Source organism: Phyllobates terribilis, unplaced genomic scaffold, assembly GCF_046119375.1.
Source record: "Phyllobates terribilis strain yellow unplaced genomic scaffold, ASM4611937v1 Scaffold_8__6_contigs__length_399053987, whole genome shotgun sequence".
Classification (NCBI taxonomy): Eukaryota; Metazoa; Chordata; class Amphibia; order Anura; family Dendrobatidae; genus Phyllobates; species Phyllobates terribilis.
Window position 1 is genome coordinate 377,265,968 of NW_027362768.1, and position 26,145 is coordinate 377,292,112.

The following is a 26,145-nucleotide window of genomic DNA, read 5'->3' on the forward strand; positions in this document are numbered from 1 at the left end:
ACACTCATCCCATCCCCAACCCATCTCTTCAAACCTATCACTATCTTCTGGTACCTTCCCCGCTGCCTTCAAACATGCAACAATCATGCCCATCCTCAAAAAGCCATCCCTTGTCCTGCTGCCGCCCCATATCGCTGCTCCCATTTGCCTCCAAACTCCTTGAGCAACACGTTCACGCTGAACTTTCCTCCCACTTCTCTTCTCTCTCTTCCACAGCCGACAATCTGGCTTCCGCCCCCACCATTCCACCAAAACTGCCCTTACCAAAATCACCAATGACTTACTTCCAGCCAAAGCTAGCAGACAATTCTCTGTACTCCTTCTTCTTCTACTCTTGTCCTCTTCTTTCGATACAGTTGACCACTGCCTCCTACTACAGATCCTCTCTTCCTTTGGCGTCACAGACCTTGCCCTAGCCTGGATCTCCTCATACCTTTCTAACCGCACATTTAGCATCTCCCACTCCCACGCTACCTCCTCTCCCCGCCCCCTCTATGTTGAAGTCCCTCAAGGCTCTGTCCTAGGACCCCTTACTCTTCTCAATCTATACCCTTGGCCTGGAACAGCTCATAAAATCCCATGGCTTCCAGTACCATCTGTACGCTGATGACACCCAGATCTACCTCTCTGGCCCAGACGTCACCTCTCTGCTGTCCAGAATCCCAGCATGTCTAGCAGCCATATCCTTCTTCTCCTCCCGCTACCTCAAGCTCAATGTGGACTAAACTGAACTCATCATCTTTCCCCCATCTCACATATCTTCCCCACCTGATCTTTCTATCACAATAAACGACATCACTCTTTCCCCTGTACCGGCAGTCCGCTGCCTCGGAGTAACCCTTGACTCTGCCCTGTCCTTCAAACCCCACATCCAAGCTCTCGCCACCTCCTGTCGCCTCCAGCTCAAAAATATTTCCAGAATCCATCCTTTCCTCAACCCTCAATCTACTAAACTGCTTGTGCATGCCCTCATCATCTCCCGCCTCAACTACTGCAACATCCTCTTCTGTGGCCTACCTGCTAACACTCTCACACCCCTCCAGTCCATCCTTAACTCTGCTACGCGACTGGTCCATCTTTCGCCTCGCTACTCCTCCGCTTCCCCCTCTGCAAATCCCTTCGCTGGCTCCCAATTGCCCAGCGTATCCAGTTCAAACTACTAACACTGACCTACAAAGCCATCCATAACCTCTCTCCTCCGTACATCTCTGAACTAATCTCCCGATACATTCCCTCACGTAATCTCCGGTCCTCCCAAGACCTCCTTCTTTCCTCCACACTTATTCGTTCCTCACCCAATCACCTCCAAGATTTCTCCCGAATATCCCCCATCCTCTGGAATTCTGTGCCTCAACACGTCCGATTATCCACCACACCTGGATCCTTCAGACGGAACCTGAAAACCCATCTCTTCAAACAAGCCTACAGCCTGCCATGACCTTGCTTGCTGCCACCTCAACAACACCGGAGCTGCTGCAACCCCCAACCTACTGTCTCCCTCCCCGTTCCTGTAGAATGTAAGCCCGCAAGGGCAGGGTCCTCTTCCCTCTGTACCAGTCTATCATTGTTAGTTTGTTTACTGTAACTGATATTTTTACTTGGTATATAACCCCTTCTTCTGTACAGCACCATGGAATCAATGGCGCTATATAAATAATAATAATGTGCTAATTTTATTTTAAGATCTATAAATTGAAATGTACTTTGTTCGTGGGACAAGCCCTTTAAGTGTGTTTCCATATGAAAAGTTTCATCATTATATTTGACTAGCTATTGAACCTGTTCTATGCCCGGGTGGCGAGAATTTTTATTGGTATATGGTCCCCCATCCTGTTATGTGCTGTCCCCATCCTGGTATTTGTGGCCCCCCATCCTGGTATTTGTGGCCCCCCATCCTGATATTTGTGCTACTCAATCCTGTTCCCCCATCCTGTTATGTGCTTTCCCCATCCTATCCCTGGTATGCATAGCACCTCTCATCCCTATCCTTGTATGTATGGCAACCCTCATCCCCAATCCTGGTATGCATGGCACCCCTTATCCCAATCCTGGTATGCATAGCACCCCTCATCCCTATCCTTGTATGTATGGCACCCCTTATCCCAATCCTGGTATGCATGGCACCCCATCCCTCATCCTGGTATGCATGGCAGCCCTCATCCCCAATCCTGGTATGTATGCCCCCCTTAACCTTATCTTGGTATGCATGGGCCCCTCACTCCCATCCTGGTATGCATAGCACTCCTCATCCCCCAATCCTGGTATGCATGGCACCCCACCCCTCATTCTGGTATGAATGACACCCCTCATCCCTATCCTGGTATGCATGGTACCCCATCCCTCATCCCTATCATTGTATGTATGGTACCCCATCCTTCATCCCTATCCTGGTATGTATGGTACCCCTCTTCCTGGTATGCTTGGCACCCCATCCCTCATGCTGGTATGCATGGTACCCTCATCCCTATCTTGGTATGCATGGTACCCCCTCATCCCTATCCTGGTATTCATAACCCCTCATCCCTGTCATGGTATGTGTGGTACCCCTTCATCCCTATCATGGTATGCCTGGTACCCCTTCATACCTATTCTGGTATGCATGTGTGACGCCTCTTACTCGAAAAAGCCCTTTTCTTTACCCTGGTAGATGGGGAACTCGGAGTCGGGTCCTGTGATGGAGAGATGGGGTGCAGCCGTGGCCCGGACCCGACCCGTGCTCAGGGCCGTCACAGTTAAAAGGATGGTATGGGCTTATCCAGGTTGAGTGGCTGGTTTACGACTACGCCACCTGTGGCACCTGGTGAAGGCCACCAGCGCCGCTGCAGTCCGCTGAGGCATGGTGTTATGACGGCCAGAGTTATTACTACTCCCCACAGGCGGAGCGAGGCCTCAGGGCAGAGTGACAGGATGGAGGGGGTAGTAGTAGAGGAAGACGGGCGCCGCGGTGTAGCGCAGAATAAACAGTCCGGAGGCCATAGGGGTGAACTTCCAAGGCTTTACTCACATAGATGGCAGAAGGAAGGCGACTCCCTGCTCCCCGCGGAGTCCTGCGGTCACCAGGGACGGGGGTCCGACAACCTCCGAGTAAGTCAAGCGTTCAGTCGGGACCCTACACCAGAGTGTTCCTGAACTACAGACCGAATGCTTTCCTGTCCGTGTGTGTGCAAATAGGCCCTGTCTCCTTCTGAGCTCCTCTCAGAACAAGGGTACGGGTGGCAGCTCCGCTCCGTCCGATACCCGGTGGGATCCTCAGGGCCTGCCGGGCTTTCCCGACCAGGACATGGAGTAGCAAGGTCGGGGGCCGGTACCCCTCTTGCAGCCGGACTCTCTCTGAATATATCAGGTTGGCGAGGACAGGTGGCGTACACCGCTCTGTCTGCATCCTCCCCGGGATCCATTTGCTGTGGAGCCACACTCTTAAGCTCCGGGCCTCCTTGGTCGTGGTTCTTGACCGGGTCGAGACATTCCTTGTCTACAACCTACCCCTCGTCCCAAGGCCGGGGCACAAGGGCTGTGTCTCCATCCGATGCGGGCCCACACAGGATCCGCGTTAGGGTGGGAGATCACAGTACCCTCCGCAATTGACAGCATAAAGACAATCAAAGAGCAGTTAAAGAACCAAAACCCAAGATGGCTTTTTATTAAATATGAAATTTAAAGGGTAACTAACTTGTAAGTCCTCCACCCTCACCCACTAACTGGTTCCCCTAACTCTTGGTTCCCCAGTCGCCCTGTAACCAGGAGAGCAGCACCTAGTGCATACTAGCCCCCTCTAGTGGAGAAATGTGGTGTTGGATGCAAAGGTTGGGTCACGACTATCACACTGTTCTTACCTCAGAGGAGGAACACTACACTCCATTAGAGAAGTGCAGCATCCCTGTGGCGGTCGAACCCTCAGGGGCGCCACACATGGTACCCCCTCATCCCTATCCTGGTATGCATTATACCCCTTCATCCCCAATCCTGGTATTCATGGTACCCCTCATCCCTATCCTGGTATGCATGGCCCTCTCATCCTGGTATGCATGGCCCCCTCATCCCCAATCCTGGTATGCATGGTACCCCTTATTCCAATACTGATATGCATGGCACCCCATCCCTCATCCTGGTATGCATGGCCCCCTCATCACCAATCCTGGTATGCATGGCCTCCTCATCCCCAATCCTGGTATGCATGGCACCCCTCATCCCAATACTGATATGCATGGCACCCCATCCCTCATCTTGGTATGCATGGCACCCCTCTTCCCAAATCTGGTATGCATGGCACCCCTCATATCAATCCTGGTATGCATGGCTTCCTCATCCCCAATCCTGGTATGTATGCACTCCTCAGCCTTATGCTGGTATGCACGGTACCCCTCATCCCCATCCTGGAATGCATGGCACCCCTCATCCCCCAATCCTGGTATGCGTAGCACCCCTCATCCCCCAATCCTGGTATGCATGGTGCCCCATCCCTCATCCTGGTATGTATAGTACCCCTCATCCCTGACCTGGTATGCATGGTACCCCCTCATCCGTATCGTGATATGCATGGTACCCCTCATCCCTATCCTTGTATGTATGGTACCCCTCATACCCAATCCTGGTATGTATGGTACCCCTCATCCCTAACCTGGTATGCATTGTACCCCCTCATCTCTAACCTGGTATGCATGGTACCCCCTCATCCGTATCCTGATATGCATGGTACCCCCTCATCCCTATCCTGGAAAGCATAGTTCCCCCTCATTCCTATCCTGGTATGTATGGCACCCCTCATTCCTATCCTGGAATGTATGGCCCCTCATCCGTTTCCAGGCCTGCGATGACCTCTCAGTGAGAAATATCGGACAGACTCTGATGGTAAAGAGTAGCACGGTCAGAGTCCAGAGACTGCGAGTTATCAATTCATGTGAAGACTGGGTGACAAACAGTATGGCCGCCATTGGAGCTGCTAAGAGGAGAGGTCTACGGGCAAGGATTCATCAAGGATGGAGAAGCATCTCTGATCTTACAGCAGGTCCCCAGTGCTTCAAGAACACGATCGAGGGGTCAGTCGGGAAGTCCGAATTTTGCAGCAGGCCCCTTGTGTTTCGAGGGCATGATCAGTGGATCAGTGGTCAGTCCAGTTTTGCAGCAAGTCCTCGGTACTACAAGGACATGGTTGGGGACAGTTGAGGATTTTGGGTTTTGCAGCAAGACCACCACTGCTTCAATGGTACAATCGGGGGTCAGGTCAGGAGTTTGAGTTTTGGAGCGAGGACATGATCAGGGACATTTGAGGAGTGTGAATTTTGCAGCAGTTCCCTGGTGATACAAGAAAATCATCAGGGGACATTTGGGAAGTCCGGGATTTGCAGCAGGTCCCTAGATTTTCTAGATCAAGTCTGAGCTTTGTAGCAAGACCCCCAGTGCTTTGGTGGCACGATTGGGAGTCCGTTCAGGGGTCTGCGATTTGGAGCGAGGGCATTATCAGGGGTCAGTTGGAAAGTCGGACTTTTACAGCAGGTCCCCGATTCTTGCTCCTAAGCTCCGCCATTCTGCTCTTTAGGGTGCTGCGTTATGTGAGTATTTGGTATTTGGGCCCTGCTGACAGGTTTTGCAGCCATGTTGGACAGTCCTGACTATAATGTGCAGCTCATTTTTCCTCGTCACCTTGGTAACTCTGGGAATGGCTCCAGACGGATCATGCATGACTGCAGAACAATATTTAACTCTGCCTGGAATATTCTGGCTGGAGAAGAGTCATGTGTCTGGTCCTGGGGTTTGGAGGGGGCAGAATGAGGGATGGATTGTGAAAGCCGTAAATAGGCTGAGAAGGTGTACGGCTATATACAGAGAGGAAAAAACGAGTACGTCAGTGCCGGAGCAGGGTCTGCTTAAAATCTGAGGAAAGATACAGAGTAACACTGCAATAATAGCCATATAATACTGCTATAGAGCAGCTAAATAAGACCAACATATAGTGCTTCTCATTATATTACTATGCTGTGAAATCATACACTATGCGTAGATCACTGTACAGTACTGTATAGTCCCCATATCATACTGCCACAGCGTACTCATGATTGTGCCATACAATATGCACATAATACGACACTACAGTCCTACAGTGGGTACGGAAAGTATTCAGACCCCTTTAAATTTTTCACTCTTTGCTTCATTGCAGCCATTTGGTAAATTCTAAAAAGTTCATTTTTTTTCTCATTAAAGTACACTCTGCACCCCATCTTGACTGAAAAAAAAGCAGAAATGTAGACATTTTTGCAAATTTATTAAAAAAGAAAAACTGAAATATCACATGGTCATAAGTATTCAGACCCTTTGCTCAGTATTGAGTAGAAGCCCCCTTTTGGGCTAATACAGCCATGAGTCTTCTTGGGAATGATGCAACAAGTTTTTCACACCTGGATTTGGGGATCCTCTGCCATTCTTCCTTGCAGATCCTCTCCAGTTCCGTCAGGTTGGATGGTGAACGTTGGTGGACAGTCATTTTCAGGTATCTCCAGAGATGCTCAATTGGGTTTATGTCAGGGCTCTGGCTGGGCCAGTCAAGAATGGTCACAGAGTTGTTCTGAAGCCGCTCCTTTGTTATTTTAGCTGTGTGCTTAGGGTCATTGTCTTGTTGGAAGGTGAACCTTCGGCCAAGTCTGAGGTCCAGAGCACTCTGGAAGAGGTTTTCATCCAGGATATCTCTGTACTTGGCTGCATTCATGTTTCCTTCAATTGCAACCAGTTGTCCAGTCCCTGCAGCTGAAAAACACCCCCATAGCATGATGCTGCCACCACCATGTTTCACTGCTGGGATTGTATTGGGCAGGTGATGAGCAGTGCCTGGTTTTCTCCACACATACCGCTTAGAATTATCACCAAAAAGTTTTATCTTCGTCTCATCAGACTAGAGAATCTTATTTCTCATAGTCGGGGAGTCCTTCATGTGTTTTTGAGCAAACTCTATGCGGGCTTTCATATGTCTTGCACTGAGGAGAGGCTTCCGTCTGGCCACTCTGCCATAAAGGCCCGACTGGTGGAGGGCTGCAGTGATAGCTGACTTTGTGGAACTTTCTCCCATCTCCCTACTGCATCTCTGGAGCTCAGCCACAGTGATCTTGGGGTTCTTCTTTACCTCTCTCACCAAGGCTCTTCTCCCTCGATTGCTCAGTTTGGCAGGATGGCCAGGTCTTGGAAGACTTCTGCTGGTCCCAAACTTCTTCCACTTAAGGATTATGGAGGCCACTGTGCTCTTAGGAACCTTGAGTAATGCAGAAATTCTTTTGTAACCTTGGCCAGATCTGTGCCTTGCCACAATTCTGTCTCTGAGCTCCTTGGGCAGTTCCTTTGAGCTCAAGATTCTCATTTGGTCTGACATGCACTGTGAGCTGTGAGGTCTTATATAGACAGGTGTGTGCCTTTCCAAATCAAGTCCTATCAGTTTAATTAAACACAGCTGGACTCCAATGAAGGAGTAGAACCATCTCAAGGAGGATCACAAGGAAATGGACAGCATGTGACTTAAATATGAGTGTCTGAGCAAAGGGTCTGAATACTTATGACCATGTGATATTTCAGTTTTTCTTTTTTAATAAATTTGCAAAAAATTCTACATTTCTGTTTTTTTTCAGTCCAGATGGGGTGCAGAGTGTACTTTAATGAGAAAAAAATGAACTTTTGAGAATTTACCAAATGGCTGCAATGAAACGAAGAGTGAAAAATTTAAAGGGGTCTGAATACTTTCCGTACCCACTGTATATGGCCTCCATTTAATACTGCCACATAGTGCATTCATGAGATTGCCATACAGTCAACAGTAGTATATAATAGAACTGTGCCAGAAAATCTAAATAATTCTGCCATACAGTGTATAAATAATACCGCTATATATTGTCAGATCCATCCATCCCTGTATAGTCAGGGAAGTCCTGTACTCCCTCCCTGCACTTAGCGTGGGCAATTAGGCAGAAAAGCTTTGGCGCTGTCCTCCGCTCTCTGTCTCAGCAGAGCTGCCATTATATCAAGTGTTCTGCTGGGTCAGTAAATCCTGCGATCAATCCCCTCGCTGGGTTCGGACAGGTTATCGATTCCCGTTACTGCTAAATGGTTAATGGAGCGCAGGGTTATTTATGGGGGAGGATTTGTTGCTTTGTATCGGTTTTCTTTTGGAATAATTCAGTTGGAGCTTTCTACGTTTCACCGGGAAAAGATGAGGAAAGTTCCGGTGACCTCGCGGGCGATCGAGGGATTCAATTTCCTCTTTTCTAAAGTTGGCGGCAGTATGATTTGGAAATATCGGGAACATCTGTGTATTATATACTGGGAGATAAGGGCTGCGCTGCATCACTGATAACTAAAGAAGAACTCCACCTAAAATAATCCTAATTAAAGCCCACCGGACAGAGTTATACTCATATATTGGTTTCTGTTTTTATTATATATCTTTTCTATATCAAATTACCAGAAGCCGCGGTTGCACACAGTTGTTGGATGAACGTCTTCCCTACGACTATACTTGCTGCTTTTGGGTTTTCATAGGTATCCAGGTACAAAAAAAATGAAATAATCCAATTAGATTCTCTGGGGTTTAGTGCATGAATATAATAAAAGGGGTTCAGTACCCAATATTAGGCTTTATACTCTAGTCACCTTCAAAGCTGCATTCATATTTCTGTTGGTTTACTGTTATGAAGTGCAGCCGTTGTGGGCTCAGATCTTAGTCACAGAGCAAGAAAGCTGTGTTTATGGGAGACGTTTCTGTCTAGATAAACTATTTCCCATTTCTAAGGGCAACCAACAGAATGTGGAAAGCAGCTTTGGAGGTGACTGGAGTAAAATATACTCGGCATGTTATGTGGATTGACAAGTGGAGTCTTCAGAGTGCAACATTTTGGCCTAATCCGTGCCAACCGCTCCCCCATTGCTGTCCCCAAATGTTACTATTATCTCCATATAATACTGCCAAATACTACCTATATAATACTACCGTATCGTACTGAGTACAATGAATTTTCATATATAGTATGAATATATCACAGTACACTACATGCAACACTGCCATATAATATCTACATAATATTACCATTTGGGAACACATATAGTGCCATACTGTATTGCTGTAAAATGCCGAATGACATTACCATGTAGTTTCGATAAAATACCCGTATAGTATACGTATGACAGTATGGCCATACAGTATGTAGATAGCACTATATGGCAGTACTGTATGGGGACCTCATAGTAATGGTGATGACATAGTGTTTCCATAGCTTGAACCTATAATAGCATCATACAGCGAGTTTATAAAACACTTCAGTTCCATACAATGTTGGAATCATTACCACTATACACCGCTAGGTTTTGTTCTTTCTCTAGCCCTCCATTTACATTATCTCTTGCTTGCTGTCACTTGCTTGTTTTCAGACCTCACAGCTGAGGATTTGCTACAATTGCATCCATTCTAGACAATGTTCTGTGAGCTAAAAAAATCAGCAGCACAAAGCTCTCTCCTGATAGTTTGTTACAATGTATCAGTCCGGGGTCCTGACTGTTTAGGTCACAGAGGATTGTCCTGACTGGATGGATACATTGTAACAAACCTTCAGCCAAGACTAGAATTATTATAAATCAGAGATATTTTTGGCATTTTCCCATAGATGGGGGGGGGGGGATGTTGTGCTGCTACTGGGGCCCTGTAATGGAGAATCATCAGAGCTTGTAATTGATGTGTCTGGCAGCAAGCAGAGATCTAACACAAGCCTCTCCTGTGATGGTGGCTTTCTCCTCAGATCCAGTTTTGCTCTGCAGCCGCTTCCCCCTCCAGTGCTCCCCGCAGCGCTCCCCGCAGAGCCGCTAATTACAGATTACAAAATCACTTGGAGCTAAAATAGGAGCCGGAAAGGGAGGATTTAAAGGGGCAGTGCAGGGTGTCGGGGTGTCAGGTTATCTGCAGGGACACACAGCTCAGGGAATCCCCGGCGGATCGCTCCATCTAACTCGGCTTCCATCGTTCCGATACGTGCCGTCTCTGGTCTCCCGGGGACGAGACACATGTGCGGCTCAAGTGGCAATTATATCAAATCCGAGGATTGTAATCAATCCCCAGAATGAGAGCGAAAGGCGAGGACCGAGGACCTGCGTGACACAGGGTAGCCCCAAAGAACGGTGTGATGTCCCCTGATAGCGTCCTAGATATCAATGTGTATTACGGGTATTTCCATTGATCAGGTGATGTTGGGAATTGTAGTATGTAGAGTGTAACAGCTAGGTCGTGTTCAGTGGATGGGATATGTTGGGAGTTGTAGTGTACGGAGCGTAAAAGAATTGGATTAAGCCTTGTTGTTTGGGATAATAAATGTCCATGGACTGTAGGATCCTGATCTGGCTCTTCATAAGGCCGGTCACACGTCCGACATTCACGGTCTAAAGGTATGTATGAGGCTGTGGTGATCGGGTCAGGAGACCCACTTCCGGTCCGTACTTGGACCACGAACGTCGCACATATGAATGCGTCCTTAGAACACGCTGATATGGGGGTCTCGGCTGGGCACGTATCCTTCTGTCAGCAGAGGTGATCGGGGGCCGATAGCTATGAGGACGCAGCATGGAGAAGGTGGGGGAGGCCCTGAGGAAATTCTAGGGCAGCTGTCCAAGGTCCTGACAAGAAGCCAAAGCAAGGACCAGATGTGAAGCCGCAGGCGTCCCCAATGACGAACAGAAAGATTGTAACTATGGCTGATACATTGTAGACGCTCCGAGACATTTACAAGAGCTAGACGGAGCCGAGTGACAGAAGTTATGGGAACCCCAAGCCCTGAATACAGTTGACCTTGAGATATGGGAAAGTTTCAGGGACGAAAACACCTAATGTCGTCACTGTGGGGGAAGATATTTTCTAGTGCATAGCGCACTTCCGGTCCAACCCATTAGAATACTAAGTCCATTCGCCGATGCCGCAGCATGAAATCATTGTTCTTGTGGTTCTGTGAGTACCAGCATTGCTCCTGGAAGCAGTATTGAGGTTATGGAAACAGTCAGCAGTCTCCTCTCTCATATGGGCAAAGCTTGGAAACTCATGTTGTGTATGGAAACAGTCAGCAGCATTCACTGTCATCTATCAAAGCTTGTAAGGTCATGTTGTATATGGAGACAGCAGTGTTTGCTCTCATATAACTAAGCGTGGAAGGTTATGTTGTATATGGAAACAGTCAGCAGCGTCCGCTGTCATGTGATGGCGCCACCTTCCTCCGTACTCTGTGGTTACCTCTTTGTATGACATTGAGGCTCCTTGTTCTGGAGGACACGTGAAGCCTCCCCGTACACTGTAATTAGGTGACCTCTTTCTCAAGGCTTCATCTCCTGCCAGCCAAGTTATTAATGGTCGTCCTCGAGGGCAGCGCGTCTGACCGTCCATTTCCGTGTTTCCTTCTCCGCAGAGATCCGCAGCCAGCTGGTGGAACAGTTTAAGTGCCTGGAGCAGCAATCCGAGTCCCGGCTGTCACTTCTCCAGGACTTACAAGAGTTTTTCCGCAGAAAGGCTGAGATCGAACTGGAATATTCCCGCAGCTTGGAGAAACTGGCCGAGAGGTTCTCCTCCAAGGTCCGCAACGCTCGAGAGCAGCATCACTTCAAGTAAGCCGCGGGAAATGAGGGGTTAATGTTCCAGCACGTGGTGCGGCCGGTGCCCTCTAGATAAGCAGTGGGCGCGTGGTGTAATAACCTGTCATTTTCAGATATTTCGAGGCAGGAAAGTCTTGAAATAACTCGTACTTTATGTGCTGCCAGCTGGGCGAGCCGAGAACGTGATCACATGTGGACCGGAGTAATGTCACCAGAACAAGGTGCAAAATCAGGAACCAACCATGGGCCATTTTGGGTCCCCTTATACACCGGGACCTGGGTACAACTGCTACATCTGCCCCAGGGCAGATGCATCAGTCCACAGTAATTACTATGGGGAGGGGGATTGGTAATGGACCACTTCCTATACTAAGAGTAGAGTGATGATCACAGAGGGGGTGAAATCGAAATTGGTGACCTATGCCCTGGGAGCCCCTACCAGAAACTGTCAGCGGGCAGTGCCGAGGAGTCAGAACTGAGGACATAGATGAACCTCATGGTAAATGCGCCCTGCTGAAACATCTGGCACGGCAAGAACCCAACAAATCATCTGGATTTCAGTGCAGATTTGCCTTTAAGGGCCTGTGCACACGTTGCAGATTTGTCACGTTTTTTTTTCTGCGCAGATATGTCACAAAACCTGTAGGGTTTCCTGATGCCTGCAAAGTTTTTTGAGAACCTTGAATTCTCGTGCACACGTTGCTTATTTCTGACTTGCAGATTTATATCTGCAGTGTCAATTCTTTCAGAGTTTTTTTGCTGCAGATTTCACTCATACTAATAAGTGGGGAAAAAACTGGACCAAAAACACAGGTAAAAAAAAAAATCATCAAAATGCACCTAATTGAATCAGCGTTTTTCTTGCCAAGAGATGGAGAAATTTATGCACCAAATTCTTACTGTGTGCACATGACCTTAAGGCTAGAAAAGGTAAAAGAGTGAATGGATTTGAAATCCACGCTTGTGAATTCTCCTTAACAGTCTACAAAATCATCATCGATGCATTTCATTACAGGTTTATAGAAAATTTTGACTTTAAGGCCCCGGCCCCACTATCAGTATTTGGTCAGTATTTTTTCTCAGGAGCCAAAACCAGGTGAGGAACAATCAGAGAAAAGGTATAATAGAAACAAGTCACCAATTCTGCATTTATCACCCACTCCTGGTTTTGTCTCCCACTCCTGAGAAAAAATACTGACCAAATACTGATAGTAGGGCCGTGGCCTAAAGCACATTCACATGTTCAGTATTTGGTCAGTATTTTACATCAGTATTTGTAAGCCAAAACCAGGAGTGGAACAATTAGAGGAAAAGTATAATAGAAACACATCACTAATTCTGTATATATCACCCACTCCTGGTTTTGGCTTATAAATACTGATAGAAAATACTGACCAAATACTGGACGTGTGAACATGGCCTTATGGGGAGAATCCACAAAAAGTGCATAACATAAACTGACATGCTGCAAATTAAGATAAAAATGCTGATGAGGTTTGTGAACGTCTCATCCATTTATCTGCTACTGTTTTCTGCTGTGGATTTTCCATGCACAAATCCACATAGAGAGTTTGCAGAAAATCCTTCCTGTGAGCTCTTACCCCACGTTCACAGGCAGTGGATATGCTGCACATTTTCTGGGCTGAAAATCCATAGTACCGCTACGGTTGCAAAGTGAATGAGATTTTACAACATTTTATTGATACGCTCCGGAAAAAATTCTGCTGGTAAAAAAATGACCTGAGCTGCTGATTTGTTGAAGTCTGCATCACCTCCATTTAAGCTGCGGATTTTACTATTAGCAAGGGTGAAATTTACTGCAAATTCTTGTGTAATAAATGTGGATTTTGTTGTGGATTCGCAGCAGATGATCTTGTATGCACCTGTTTACACTGTGCACGGATGCCCCACCGTCATCACCTGCTGCCTATAGGACTGCTGTCCTGTCTGTGGCAGTGAGGACTTTGGGCCCCGTGGGCTCTATCTAAGGCCGGGCTGTGACTCCTATTTCTGCAGCTGAAGTGATCACACCATGGGGGGGCTCTCCTACAATGCAGATATGAGCTATTATATCAGGGGCTTGCAGTGGGGGATCTCAGGTGGGTGGCAATGAACTGGCAATGGGGGAGTAGGCATTGACAATGACGGGTGGCCCCTTTTTGATTTTGCTATAGGGCCCTCAGAAATCGTCAACCAGCAGCACTACACCTATATGCTAACATGCCCGGACCGGTTGTGCCAGTCATGACATGCTGGGAGTTGTAGTTTCACAATAGCTGGAGTGTTGCAGTGGGCAGATCCCTGCCTTGGTGAATGGCTCTACGGCTCAAGTTTCCTTTGCTACGCTGGGGCTTGTAGTTCCCCTTAGGTTATGACACTGCTGTGACATCCATCTTCCTGTCCATGTTTTCTTGCAGTAGCGATGGTCATCAGTTAATTACTAAACTCAGTTTCCATTGATTTCCCGTCCAGATGAGAATTAGCGTTTATTATCCGAGGGCGGCGATGAGAGCGTAAATCCTGGCCGATCTGCTGACGCATTTACTGCGCAGGTGGAGTCTTACACAGTGCAGCATTTATTTACAGCAGTAACCATAACAGCTGGATAGTAATATGTGGGGCCTCCCATTAAATTCCCATAGGAGTGGTTACACAGCTTTCCTAGAATCCAGAAAGGCAGAGCTGCATTGATATGAGCAGTAACAATGTATCACTGTCACACAATGTATCATCGTGTCACTTGAAAGGTTTGTCTCCCGAGGGTCTTGGGGAATTGTGTGACCCCCCAATATTTGAACTGTAATGACGACCATTTAAGAAATCACTTAGCTCATCCCAAAACAGAAATGTGTAAAAACATGACTGGAATATTTCACATCCCGACTCCAGTCATTCCATAATGTCTCAAGGAATTAGGGGAGATAGAAATGAATAGTAGTTGCCATATTTGCAGAGTTCTGCCATTTTCTTACAGATTATAGCACCACCTGGTGTTCATAGTGTATAACAATGTGCATGTACAACTAACTGTTTGCGGTCGCACATGCTCAGTCACTCCCCTCCAAGCCATGTCTCTGCAGTGTCCCTCAGTTTACTGCCTGGCAGCGAATAGGAATAGCTTTCTGCCTGCTGGTCAGGGAAGGAGCAGAGGCTCTGTAGTACTGGCAGGATAGCTGAGAAGACTTCTTTTCTATAAGCTCAGCTGCCAGAGGGAGGAGGAGACTGATTCTGTCCTGATCCCAACTCAGCAGCATCAAGGGGACCAAAAATTACGGAACTTGGGGGTAAGCTGCTGCCATCAGGAGGCATGCACAATTTTAGAAACATTGAATATTACATTAATACTGTAATTAAAGGCATTTCTCATATGTAATGAACCCTCAGAGGGGACGTGTTCTCTGCTAACCTCACCGGTCTGTAAATGTTTTGGGATTTTCAGGAAGGATCAGCATCTCCTCTCCCCTGTGAACTGTTGGTATCTGGTTCTGTCCCAGACCAGGCGTGAGAGCAAGGACCACGCCACGCTGAATGACATCTTCCTCAATAATGTCATTGTCCGGCTGTCGCACATCAGCGAGGACGTCATTAGACTCTTTAAGAAGGTGAGAATGAGGGGGGTAAAACGCCTTCATTTCCTTAGGAATGTTTTCCAGCTGCTGTCCCTTCTCCATTGGGGGAGGCTGCCACCGCACAATGTCGGGTTACAAGGAGGCACGTTGGGGTCCACATTGTGGTCTCAGGCTGGCATCTGCTGTATGGCCTGTGTCTCTGCTGTGTGCCCCGTCCTCCCCCATCCTCTGCTGTGTGCCCCGTCCTCCCCCATCCTCTGCTGTGTGCCCCGTCTGTGCATGTGCTCCGTCCTCCGCCATGTGCCCCGTCCTCTGCCATGTGCGCCATCTTTGTGCGCTCACCGTTCTCTGCTATGTGCTCAGTCTATGCATATGCCCCATCTCTGCCATGTGCCCTGTTCTCCGTTATGTGTCCTGTTCTCTGTGTTCCCCGACTCTGCTGTATGTCCTGTATGCATGTACTTCATCTCTGTGTCCCTTGTCTCTGCCATGTGACCGTTCTCTGCCGTTCTCCCGCCTCTGCCGTGTGCTCCACTTCTGCCATGAGTTCTGTTCCTTACTTTTAATATAACTAAAGCTTCATCATTGTGCAATAAAAAAATTCTGCAATTTCATTATAGACACTGGATATAATTTTATCATGGATCCTTCCTCTGCATTGCCAGAAAAGTACTTTTCATTGCAGGTACTTCACTATCCCTATGACAACCCTTCCAGTTCGGTGCTGTGTTGGATAATTTGGATCACCCTCTACATCATGCTCATACACTAACTTGCATGAATCAGATATACATGTGTTCACATTAATTTAATTGTTGATTTTGACATTCAAGGACATGGCATAGAAAAGGAAGTGTTGCCATGGGGGCACAGGAATAATGAACTCCTCCTTTAAGTATAGTGTACATAACAACTACTCTGTATCTTGCAGAGTAAAGATATCGGTCTGCAGATGCACGAGGAGCTGGCGAAGGTCACAAACGAGCTGTATACGGTGAGTCCTGGGGATATTCGCTGTGCATAGTTTTATGTCTCGGGCTGTATGTCACCTTCTGCTTAAACCTTTCATAGGTGATGAAGACGTATCACATGTACCACGTAGAAAGCATTAATGCCGAGAGCAAGCTGAAGGACGCAGAGAAACAGGAGGAGAAACAGTTCAGCAAATCTGCGGAGCTCGGGCCCAACGCCCTGCGCCACGAAGACAGGCAGCAGCGACGCAGCTCCGCCAAGAAGATCGAAAAGATGAAGGAGAAGGTAGGGGGCGCTGTGCTGTGCGGGATTACTGCGGGCGCGAAGGGGTTAAAGGGCACAGGCGCTGCAGGAGGCACGGTGGAATAATGAGACGTATACAGATATATGCACACACATAAATCTTCTCTTTATGTCTTAAAGAGACCGAGGCATTTTCCTGCCTGCTACATGTAATCATGCCATAACAATAAGTTATGCAACTTTCTAACATACTTTGTGTTTGAGTTTTTCACCATTTTCATTATCTCTGCTCGCTGTCAGAGAATGGACATCTGTTATTTGTGGCTCTGTTACACTGTGGCGGACCCTGCAGCTGTGTGAGCAGCACTGTTTGTCTGGACTCGATACAATTGTAACGTGTCCTCAGCTGTATAAGTATTATATCTAACAAATTTTTCAGTCTGTGGATATAAAAAAAATATATACAGTATATATGTAAAAAACAAATAAAAAAAAAAAAATATATATATATATATATATATACACTGCTCAAAGAAATAAAGGGAAGACTTAAACAACAGAATCTAACTCCAAGTGAATCAAACTTCTGTGAAATCAAACTGTCCACTTAGGAAGCAACACTGATTGACAATCAATTTCACATGCTGTTGTGTAAATGGAATAGACAATAGATGGAAATTATTGGCAATTATCAAGACCCCCTCAATAAAGGAGTAGTTCTGCAGGTGGGGACCACAGACCACATCTCAGTACCAATGCTTTCTGGCTGATGCTTTGGTCACTTTTGAATGTTGGTTGTGCTTTCACACTCGTGGTAACATGAGACGGACTCTACAACCCACAGAAGTTGCTCAGGTAGTGCAGCTCATCCAGGATGGCACATCAATGCGAGCTGTGGCAAGAAGGTTTGCTGTGTCTGTCAGCGTAGTGTCCAGAGGCTGGAGGCGCTACCAGGAGACAGGCCAGTACACCAGGAGACGTGGAGGGGGCCGTAGGAGGGCAACAACCCAGCAGCAGGACCGCTACCTCAGCCTTTGTGCAAGGAGGAACAGGAGGAGCACTGCCAGAGCCCTGCAAAATGACCTCCAGCAGGCCACAAATGTGCATGTGTCTGCACAAACGGTTAGAAACCGACTCCATGAGGGTGGTATGAGGGCCCGACGTCCACAGATGGCGGTTGTGCTCACAGCCCAACACCGTGCAGGACGCTTGGCATTTGCCACAGAACACCAGGATTGGCAAAGTGGCCACTGGCGCCCTGTGCTCTTCACAGATGAAAACAGGTTCACACTGAGAACATGTGACAGACGTGACAGAGTCTGGAGACGCCGTGGAGAGCGATCTGCTGCCTGCAACATCCTTCAGCATGACCGGTTTGGCAGTGGGTCAGTAATGGTGTGGGGTGGCATTTCTTTGGAGGGCCGCACAGCCCTCCATGTGCTCGCCAGAGGTAGCCTGACTGCCATTAGGTACCGAGATGAGATCCTCAGACCCCTTGTGAGACCATATGCTGGTGCGGTTGGCCCTGGGTTCCTCCTAATGCAGGACAATGCCAGACCTCATGTGGCTGGAGTGTGTCAGCAGTTCCTGCAAGATGAAGGCATTGAAGCTATGGACTGGCCCGTCCTTTCCCCAGACCTGAATCCGATTGAGCACATCTGGGACATCATGTCTTGCTCCATCCACCAACGTCACGTTGCTCCACAGACTGTCCAGGAGTTGGCGGATGCTTTAGTCCAGGTCTGGGAGGAGATCCCACAGGAGACCATCCGCAGCCTCATCAGGAGCATGCCCAGGCGTTGTAGGGAGGTCATACAGGCACGTGGAGGTCACACACAATACTGAGCCTCATCAGGAGCATGCCCAGGCGTTGTAGGGAGGTCATACAGGCACGTGGAGGCCACACACAATACTCAGCCTCATCAGGAGCATGCCCAGGCGTTGTAGGGAGGTCATACATGCAGGTGGAGGCCACACACAATACTCAGCCTCATCAGGAGCATGCCCATGCCTTGTAGGGAGGTCATACAGGCATGTGGAGGCCACACACAATACTCAGCCTCATCATGAGCATGCCCAGGCGTTGTAGGTAGGTCATACAGGCACGTGGAGGCCACACACAATACTCAGCCTCATCAGGAGCCTGCCCAGGTGTTGTAGGGAGGTCATACAGGGACGTGGAGGCCACCCACAATACTCAGCCTCATCAGGAGCATGCCCAGGCGTTGTAGGGAGGTCATACAGGCACGTGGAGGCCACACACAACCTCATCAGGAGCATGCCCAGGCGTTGTAGGGAGGTCATACAGGCACGTGGAGGCCACACACAATACTGAGCCTCATCAGGAGCATGCCCAGGCGTTGTAGGGAGGTCATACAGGCACGTGGAGGCCACACACAATACTCAGCCTCATCAGGAGCATGCCCAGGCGTTGTAGGGAGGTCATACAGGCACGTGGAGGCCACACACAATACTCAGCCTCATCAGGAGCATGCCCAGGCGTTGTAGGGAGGTCATACAGGCACGTGGAGGCCATACACAATACTCAGTCTCATCAGGAGCATGCCCAGGCGTTGTAGGGAGGTCATACAGGCATGTGGAGGCCACACACAATACTCAGCCTCATCAGGAGCATGCCCAGGCGTTGTAGGGAGGTCATACAGGCACGTGGAGGCCACACACAATACTCAGCCTCATCAGGAGCATGCCCAGGCGTTGTAGGGAGGTCATACAGGCACGTGGAGGCCACACACAACCTCATCAGGAGCATGCCCAGGCGTTGTAGGGAGGTCATACAGGCACGTGGAGGCCACACACAATACTGAGCCTCATCAGGAGCATGCCCAGGCGTTGTAGGGAGGTCATACAGGCACGTGGAGGCCACACACAATACTCAGCCTCATCAGGAGCATGCCCAGGCATTGTAGGGAGGTCATACAGGCACGTGGAGGCCACACACAATACTCAGCCTCATCAGGAGCATGCCCTGGTGTTGTAGGGAGGTCATACAGGCACGTGGAGGCCACACACAATACTCAGCCTCATCAGGAGCATGCCCAGGCGTTGTAGGGAGGTCATACAGGCACGTGGAGGCCACACACAATACTCAGCCTCATCAGGAGCATGCCCAGGCATTGTAGGGAGGTCATGCAGGCACGTGGAGGCCACACACAATACTCAGCCTCATCAGGAGCATGCCCAGGCGTTGTAGGGAGGTCATACAGGCACGTGGAGGCCACACACAATACTCAGCCTCATTTTGACTTGTTTTAAGGACATTACATCAAAGTTGGATCAGCCTGTAGTGTGTTTTTCCACTTTAATTTTGGGGGTGATTCCAAATCCAGGCCTCCATCTATATATATAATCGTCTTATCCCATCTGTCTGTCTGTCTGTCTGTCTGTCCAGGAAATCCCGCGTCGCCCATTGGTCCGGCAGCGGCCAATCAGCGCCGGGGGATTTCTAAAAAAAGATGGCGGCCGTTAGCGGCTCATCTGCGGGACGGAGCTGAGCGGCGATGCAGCCGGGAGATGACCGGCGTGAGGCGCTCATCTCCCGGCCGGCAACAGCAGAAGGACCTCGACCGCCGGACCCATCTGCGGGACGGAGATGCAGCCGGGAGATGAGCGGCGCGAGGCGCTCATCTCCCGGCCGGTAGCAGCGGAAGGACCGCCGGCATCGCTGATCTCCATGCGGAAGGGAGGACCGGGGAGCGGCGCTGCGGGTCGGGATACTTCTGCTGCGAGCGCCCGCGATGTCCCGGGTTCTCGCAGCGTAAGTAGCCGCACAGGCAGCGCCGCTCCCCGGTCCTCACCAAGACGATTCGATGATTGGTCGCGGTCTTTGGACCCGACCAATCACTGATCTTAGCGCAAAACTTAAACACCGCTGTGCTGATTGGTCGCCGACGCTGCCCACGACCAATCACCGATTTGGGCGCCAAATTTAAATATCGGCCGCGACTAATCACCACAGCGGTGTTTAAATGTGGATCCAAGATCGGTGATTGGTCGCGGCCGATATTTAAATTTGGCGCCCAAATCGGTGATTGGTCGCGGCCGATATTTAAATTTGGCACCCAAATCGGTGATTGGTCGCGGTCAGCGTCTGCGACCAATCAGCACAATAGTGTTTAACTTTGGCGCCAAGATCAGTCATTGGTCGCGGGCCAAGACAGCGACCAATCACCGATTTGTGCGGCAATTTTAAATAGCGTCCGCGACCAATTGGATGTCAGCGCCGCTGCCTGTGCGGATACTTCCGCTGCAAGAACACGGGACATGAGCGGGCGCTCGCAGCAGAAGTATCCGGATCCGCAGCGCCGCTCCCCGGTCCTCCCTTCACACCCTAGCCGCTGATGTCCCCACATTATCCGCATGGTCTTACAAAGGTCCGGACATTTGTGTTAAAAATCGCTGATTGGTCGCTGGCGCTGCCCGCGACCAATCACCGATTTGGGCGCCAAATTTAAATATCGGCCGCGACCAATCAGCACAGCGGTGTTTAAATGTGGAGCCAAGATCGATGATTGGTCGCGGCCGATATTTAAATTTGGCGCCCAAATCGGTGATTGGTCGCGGGCAGCGCCAGCGACCAATCAGCGATTTTCAACACAAATGTCCGGACCTTTGTAACACCATGCGGATACTGTGGGGACATCAGCGGCTAGGGTGTGAAGGGAGGACCGGGGAGCGGCGCTGCGGGTCGGGATACTTCTGCTGCCAGCGCCCGCTCATGTCCCGGGTGCTCGGAGCGGAAGTATCCGCACAGGCAGCGGCGCTGACATCCATGCGGCTAGGGTGTGAAGGGAGGACCGGGGAGCGGCGCTGACATCCAATTGGTCGCGAACGCTATTTAAAAGTGTCGCACAAATCGGTGATTGGTCGCGGTCTTGGCCCACGACCAATCACGGATCTTGCCGCAAAAGTTAAACACTACGGTGCTGATTGGTCGCGGACGCTGACCGGGACCAATCACCGATTTGGGCGCCACATTCAAATATCGGCCGCGACCAATCACCGATCTTGGCTCCACATTTAAACACCGCTGTGCGGATTGGTCCCGGACGCTATTTAAATGTGGCGCCAAAATCGGTGATTGGTCGCGCCCAGCGTCGGCGACCAATCAACACAGCGGTGTTTAAATGTGGAGCCAAGATCGGTGATTGGTCGCGGCCGATATTTGAACGTGGCGCCCAAATCGGTGATTGGTCGCTGTCAGCGTCCGTGACCAATCAGCACTGTAGTGTTTAACTTAGGCCGCAAGATGAGTGATTGGTCGCGGGCCAAGTCGGCGACCAATCACCGATTTGTGCGGCACATTTAAATAGCGGCCGCGACCAATTGGATGTCAGCGCCGCTCCCCGGTCCTAGCCGCATGGATGTCAGCGCCGCTGCCTGTGCGGATACTTCCACTGCGAGAAGCCGGGAGATGAGCGACTGCTCGCAGCAGAAGTATCCCGACCCGCAGTGCCGCTCCCCGGTCCTCCCTTCACACCCTAGCCGCTGATGTCCCCACAGTATCCGCATGGTGTTACAAAGGTCCGGACATTTGTGTTAAAAATCGCTGATTGGTCGCTGGCGCTGTCCGCGACCAATCACCGATCTTGGCGGCAAATTCAAACACCGCTGTGCTGATTGGTCGCTGACGCTGTACGCGACCAATCACCGATCTTGGCTCCACATTTAAACACCGCTGTACTGATTGGTCGCGGCCGCTATTTAAATGTGCCGCCAAAATCGCTGATTGGTCGCGTACAGCGTCAGCGACCAATCAGCACAGCGGTGTTTGAATTTGCCGCCAAGATCGGTGATTGGTCGCGGACAGCGCCAGCGACCAATCAGCGATTTTTAACACAAATGTCCGGACCTTTGTAACACCATGCGGATACTGTGGGGACATCAGCGGCTAGGGTGTGAAGGGAGGACCGGGGAGCGGCGCTGCAGGTCGGGATACTTCTGCTGTGAGAGCCCGCTCATGTCCCGGGTTCTCGCAGCGGAAGTATCCGCACAGGCAGCGGTGCTCCCCGGTCCTCACTAATACGATTCCGCTCCCCGCTCCTCACCAATACGATTCGCTGATTGGTCGTGCTCTCCACACCCGACCAATCAGTGATCTTGGCGCTAAAGTTAAACACCGCTCTGCTGATTGGTCGCGTCCGCTGCCCGCAACCAATCACCGATTTGGGCGCCACATTTAAATAGCGGCCGCGACCATTCACCGATCTTGCCGCCACATTTAAACACTGCTGTGCTGATTGGACGCGGACGCCGGACGTGTCCAATCAGCGAGATTGGCGCCAAATTTAAACAACGCTTTGCTGATTGGTTGCGGACTCCAGCCGCGACCAATCAAAGAGATTGGCGCCAAATTTAAGCAACGCTCTGCTGATTGATCGCGGTCGCTGGCCGAGATCATTCAGCAGTATTGGCGCCAAATTTAAACCTCACTCTGCTGATTGGTCGCAACCACCGGCCGCGACCAATCTGCGTTTTTGGTGCCAAATGTAAACCCCGCTCTGCTGATTGGTCGCGGTCGCCGGCCGCGACCCATCAGCATTATTGGCGCCAAATTTAAACACCGCTCTGCTGATTGGTCGCGGTTGTCAGCCGTGACCAATCAGCAGTATTGGCGCCAAATTTAAATCTCACTCTGCTGATTGGTCGCAACCACCGGCCGCGACCAATCTGCGCTTTTTGTGCCAAATTTAAACACCGCTCTGCTGATTGGTCGCGGCCGGCGACCAATCAGCGATTTTGGCGCCAAATTCAAACCCCGCTCTGCTAATTGGTCGCGGTCGCCGGCCGCGACTAATCAGCACTATTGTCGCCAAATTTAAACACCTCTTTGCTGATTGGTCGCGGTCGCGACTAATCAGCGATTTTGGTGCCAAATTTAAACACCGCACTGCTGATTGGCGCCAAATTTCAACAACGCTCTGCTTATTATTCGCGGTCGCCGGCCTCGACCAATCAGCGATTTTGGCGCCAAATGTAAACAACGCTCTGCTGTTTGGTCGCGGCCGGCGACCAATCTGCGATTTTGGCGCCGAATTTAAACCCCGCTCTGCATCGCTCTGCTGATTGGTCGCGGTCGGCGGCCGCGACCAGTCAGCAGTATTGGCGCCAAATTTAAACACCGCTCAGCTAATTGGTCGCGACTAATCAGCGATTTTGGTGCCAAATTTAGACACGCTCTCCAGTCCTCACTAACCTGGTTCGCTGATTGGTCGCGGCCGCCGCCCGCGACCAATCATCGATATTGCCGCCAAATTTAAACACCGCTTTGCTGATTGGTCGCGGTTGCTGAACGCTACCAATAAGCGATTTTGGCGCCAAATTTAAACACCGCTCTGCTGATTGCACCCGGTTGGCCGCATACCTATTCTAGAATACCCGATGCATTAGAATCGGGCCACCATCTAGTCTATATATGTAATCGTCTTATCCCGTCTGTCTGTCTGTCCAGGAAATCCCGCTTCGCTGATTGGTCCGGCCGCGGCCAATCAGCGATGCGGGATTTCAGAAAAAGATGGCGGCTGTTAGCGGCTCATCTGCAGGACGGAGGTCAGCGGCGATGCAGCCGGGAGATGAGCGGCGCTAGCTGGCAGCACAAGTACCCCGACGGGCGGCACTGACCTCCATGCGGCTACCGTCGGGAGATCAGCGGCTTGGGCCGCTGATCTCCCGCCGGCAAGTGTGAAGGGAGGGACGGATCCGCTGCGGTCATCAGTAATACGGTTCGCTATAATACGGTTCGCTGATTGGTCGCGGCCGGCGGCTGCTACTAATCAGCATTATTGGCGCCAAATTTAAACACCACTCTGCGACCGCCGGCCGCGACCAATCAGCGATATTGGCGCCAAATTTAAACACCGTTTTGCTGATTGGTCGCGGCCGCCGGTTGGCCACGACCAGTCAGCGAGATTGGCGCCAAATTTAAACAACGCTCTGCTGATAGGTCGCGGCCGCCGGTTGGCCACGACCAGTCAGCGAGATTGGCGCCAAATTTAAACAACGCTCTGCTGATTTGTCGCGGCCGCCGGTTGGCCATGACCAGTCAGCGAGATTGGCGCCAAATTTAAACAACGCTCTGCTGATTGGTTGCCGCCGCCGGCCGGCCACGACCAGTCAGCGAGATTGGCGCCAAATTTAAACAACGCTCTGCTGATTGGTTGCGGCTGCCGGCCGGCCACGACCAGTCAGCGAGATTGGCGCCAAATTTATACAACGCTCTGCTGATTGCGCCCTTTCGGGCCGCATACATATTCTAGAATACCCGATGCGTTAGAATCGGGCCACCATCTAGTTGGTTAATAAATGTGATTTCCATTGATGATTTTTGTGTGATTTTGTTGTCAGCACATTCAGCTTTGTACAGAACAAAGTATTCAATGAGAATATTTCATTCATTCAGATCTAGGATGGGTTATTTCTGTGTTCCCTTTATTTTTTTGAGCAGTGTATATATAATTCCATCCACTGACAGCAAGCAGAGATTTTGAGAATGATGAATTGTGAAAAAATGAAGAACAAACCTCGAAAGTTGCAGAACTTTCATTGTAGAATGATTAAGCATTAGTTCTGTACTTTTTCCTTGTGGGATTTGCTTAACCTAGTGCGGGACGATATAACTCCAGAGATAAGTGAAATCTGCTGTAATCCTGCGTGTTCCTGACTGATCTGTTTTCTGGATTACAGAATAATCAGATATTTTGCAATTCGAGGAATTTCATAATTTATTTCTCTCCGCGGTCTTTTCGTTTTGTGAGATTTCAGATCATTTTGTGGTTCTCAGTAAAATTAAGTGTTGGATTATTAAACTCCAAATTAGAGGGATATTACTGTATTATCACATAGAATGATGCACTAATAGATAAACTAGAATGTAAATTGTAATATTTGTAATAATTTGTCATTTTCTGATTTAAGTTTTTTTTCCCTCTGATTGTAGAGGCAGGCGAAATACTCAGAGAACAAACTGAAATGCACAAAGGCCAGAAACGAATATTTGCTGAACCTGGCGGCCACCAATGGATGTATCGGCAAGTACTACATCCACGACGTGTCCGACCTCATCGATGTGAGTGCCGAGATATCCGACCTACATCACTGCCCTAAATATCCCATATATAAAAACTGATTTGCGGTTTAATGTACACAAAGTTTAAATGGAAAGTTTTGCAACTTTAGAACTTTTTAAGTCCTTGTGGCTGCATTGTCTTTATTTGTGCCAAATTTATCAAAGTATTGCACGTAGTTTGATAAGTTTGGCGCGTCTTTAGGTGTAAGACCTCTGCTGTCTAGAATGGATTTTTTGGAACTTGGAAGCGATTTTGCGCGATTTTGTCTGACAGTTTGAAAAGGTTGCATGTCATAAATATGGCTAAAAACTATGAAAATTCTGGGGTCCCTCCACTTTTGATGAGCTGAAAATGAAAAAGATGGGGCACAACTTTAAGACTTATATAAAATAAAAAATAATAAATAAAATAAATTCAGACTTTAAAATAAAAAAAGAGGGTGCGCGACTTTTACAAATGTGTCTAAAAACTAAATGCAACACAATGCACCAAAATTCTGGAGCAAAAGAGATGACAATTTACCCCCTTTTGTGTTTTAACTCCTTACAATTTGCAAAATATCTGCTTGTGGGGACTTCTTTTCATTTAGAGGCTGGAAACCTGGGATTTCAGACTGAGATATTTTACCTGCACGTGTAACAAACCTTCAGCTGTGAACAGGATGAGCTCGGGATGAGGTTTCA

At 49.3% G+C, this 26,145-nt stretch overlaps 1 protein-coding gene across 3 annotated transcripts in view; it reads left to right on the top strand.

Moving 5' to 3' along the window:
• The window catches only part of SRGAP3 (SLIT-ROBO Rho GTPase activating protein 3), a 217,862-nt gene that overhangs the window by 85,693 nt on the left and 106,024 nt on the right, over positions 1-26,145 (top strand). For all 3 annotated transcript variants that reach the window (XR_012247818.1, XM_073645018.1, XM_073645019.1), the window contains exons 2-6: positions 11,412-11,607; positions 15,035-15,197; positions 16,096-16,158; positions 16,236-16,421; positions 25,333-25,461. Coding sequence is in view for 2 of the 3 variants with exons in the window: in XM_073645018.1 (XP_073501119.1) it covers positions 11,412-11,607; positions 15,035-15,197; positions 16,096-16,158; positions 16,236-16,421; positions 25,333-25,461 (737 nt within the window). In the remaining variant the exon portion in view is untranslated. The remainder of the gene's footprint in view (positions 1-11,411; positions 11,608-15,034; positions 15,198-16,095; positions 16,159-16,235; positions 16,422-25,332; positions 25,462-26,145) is intronic.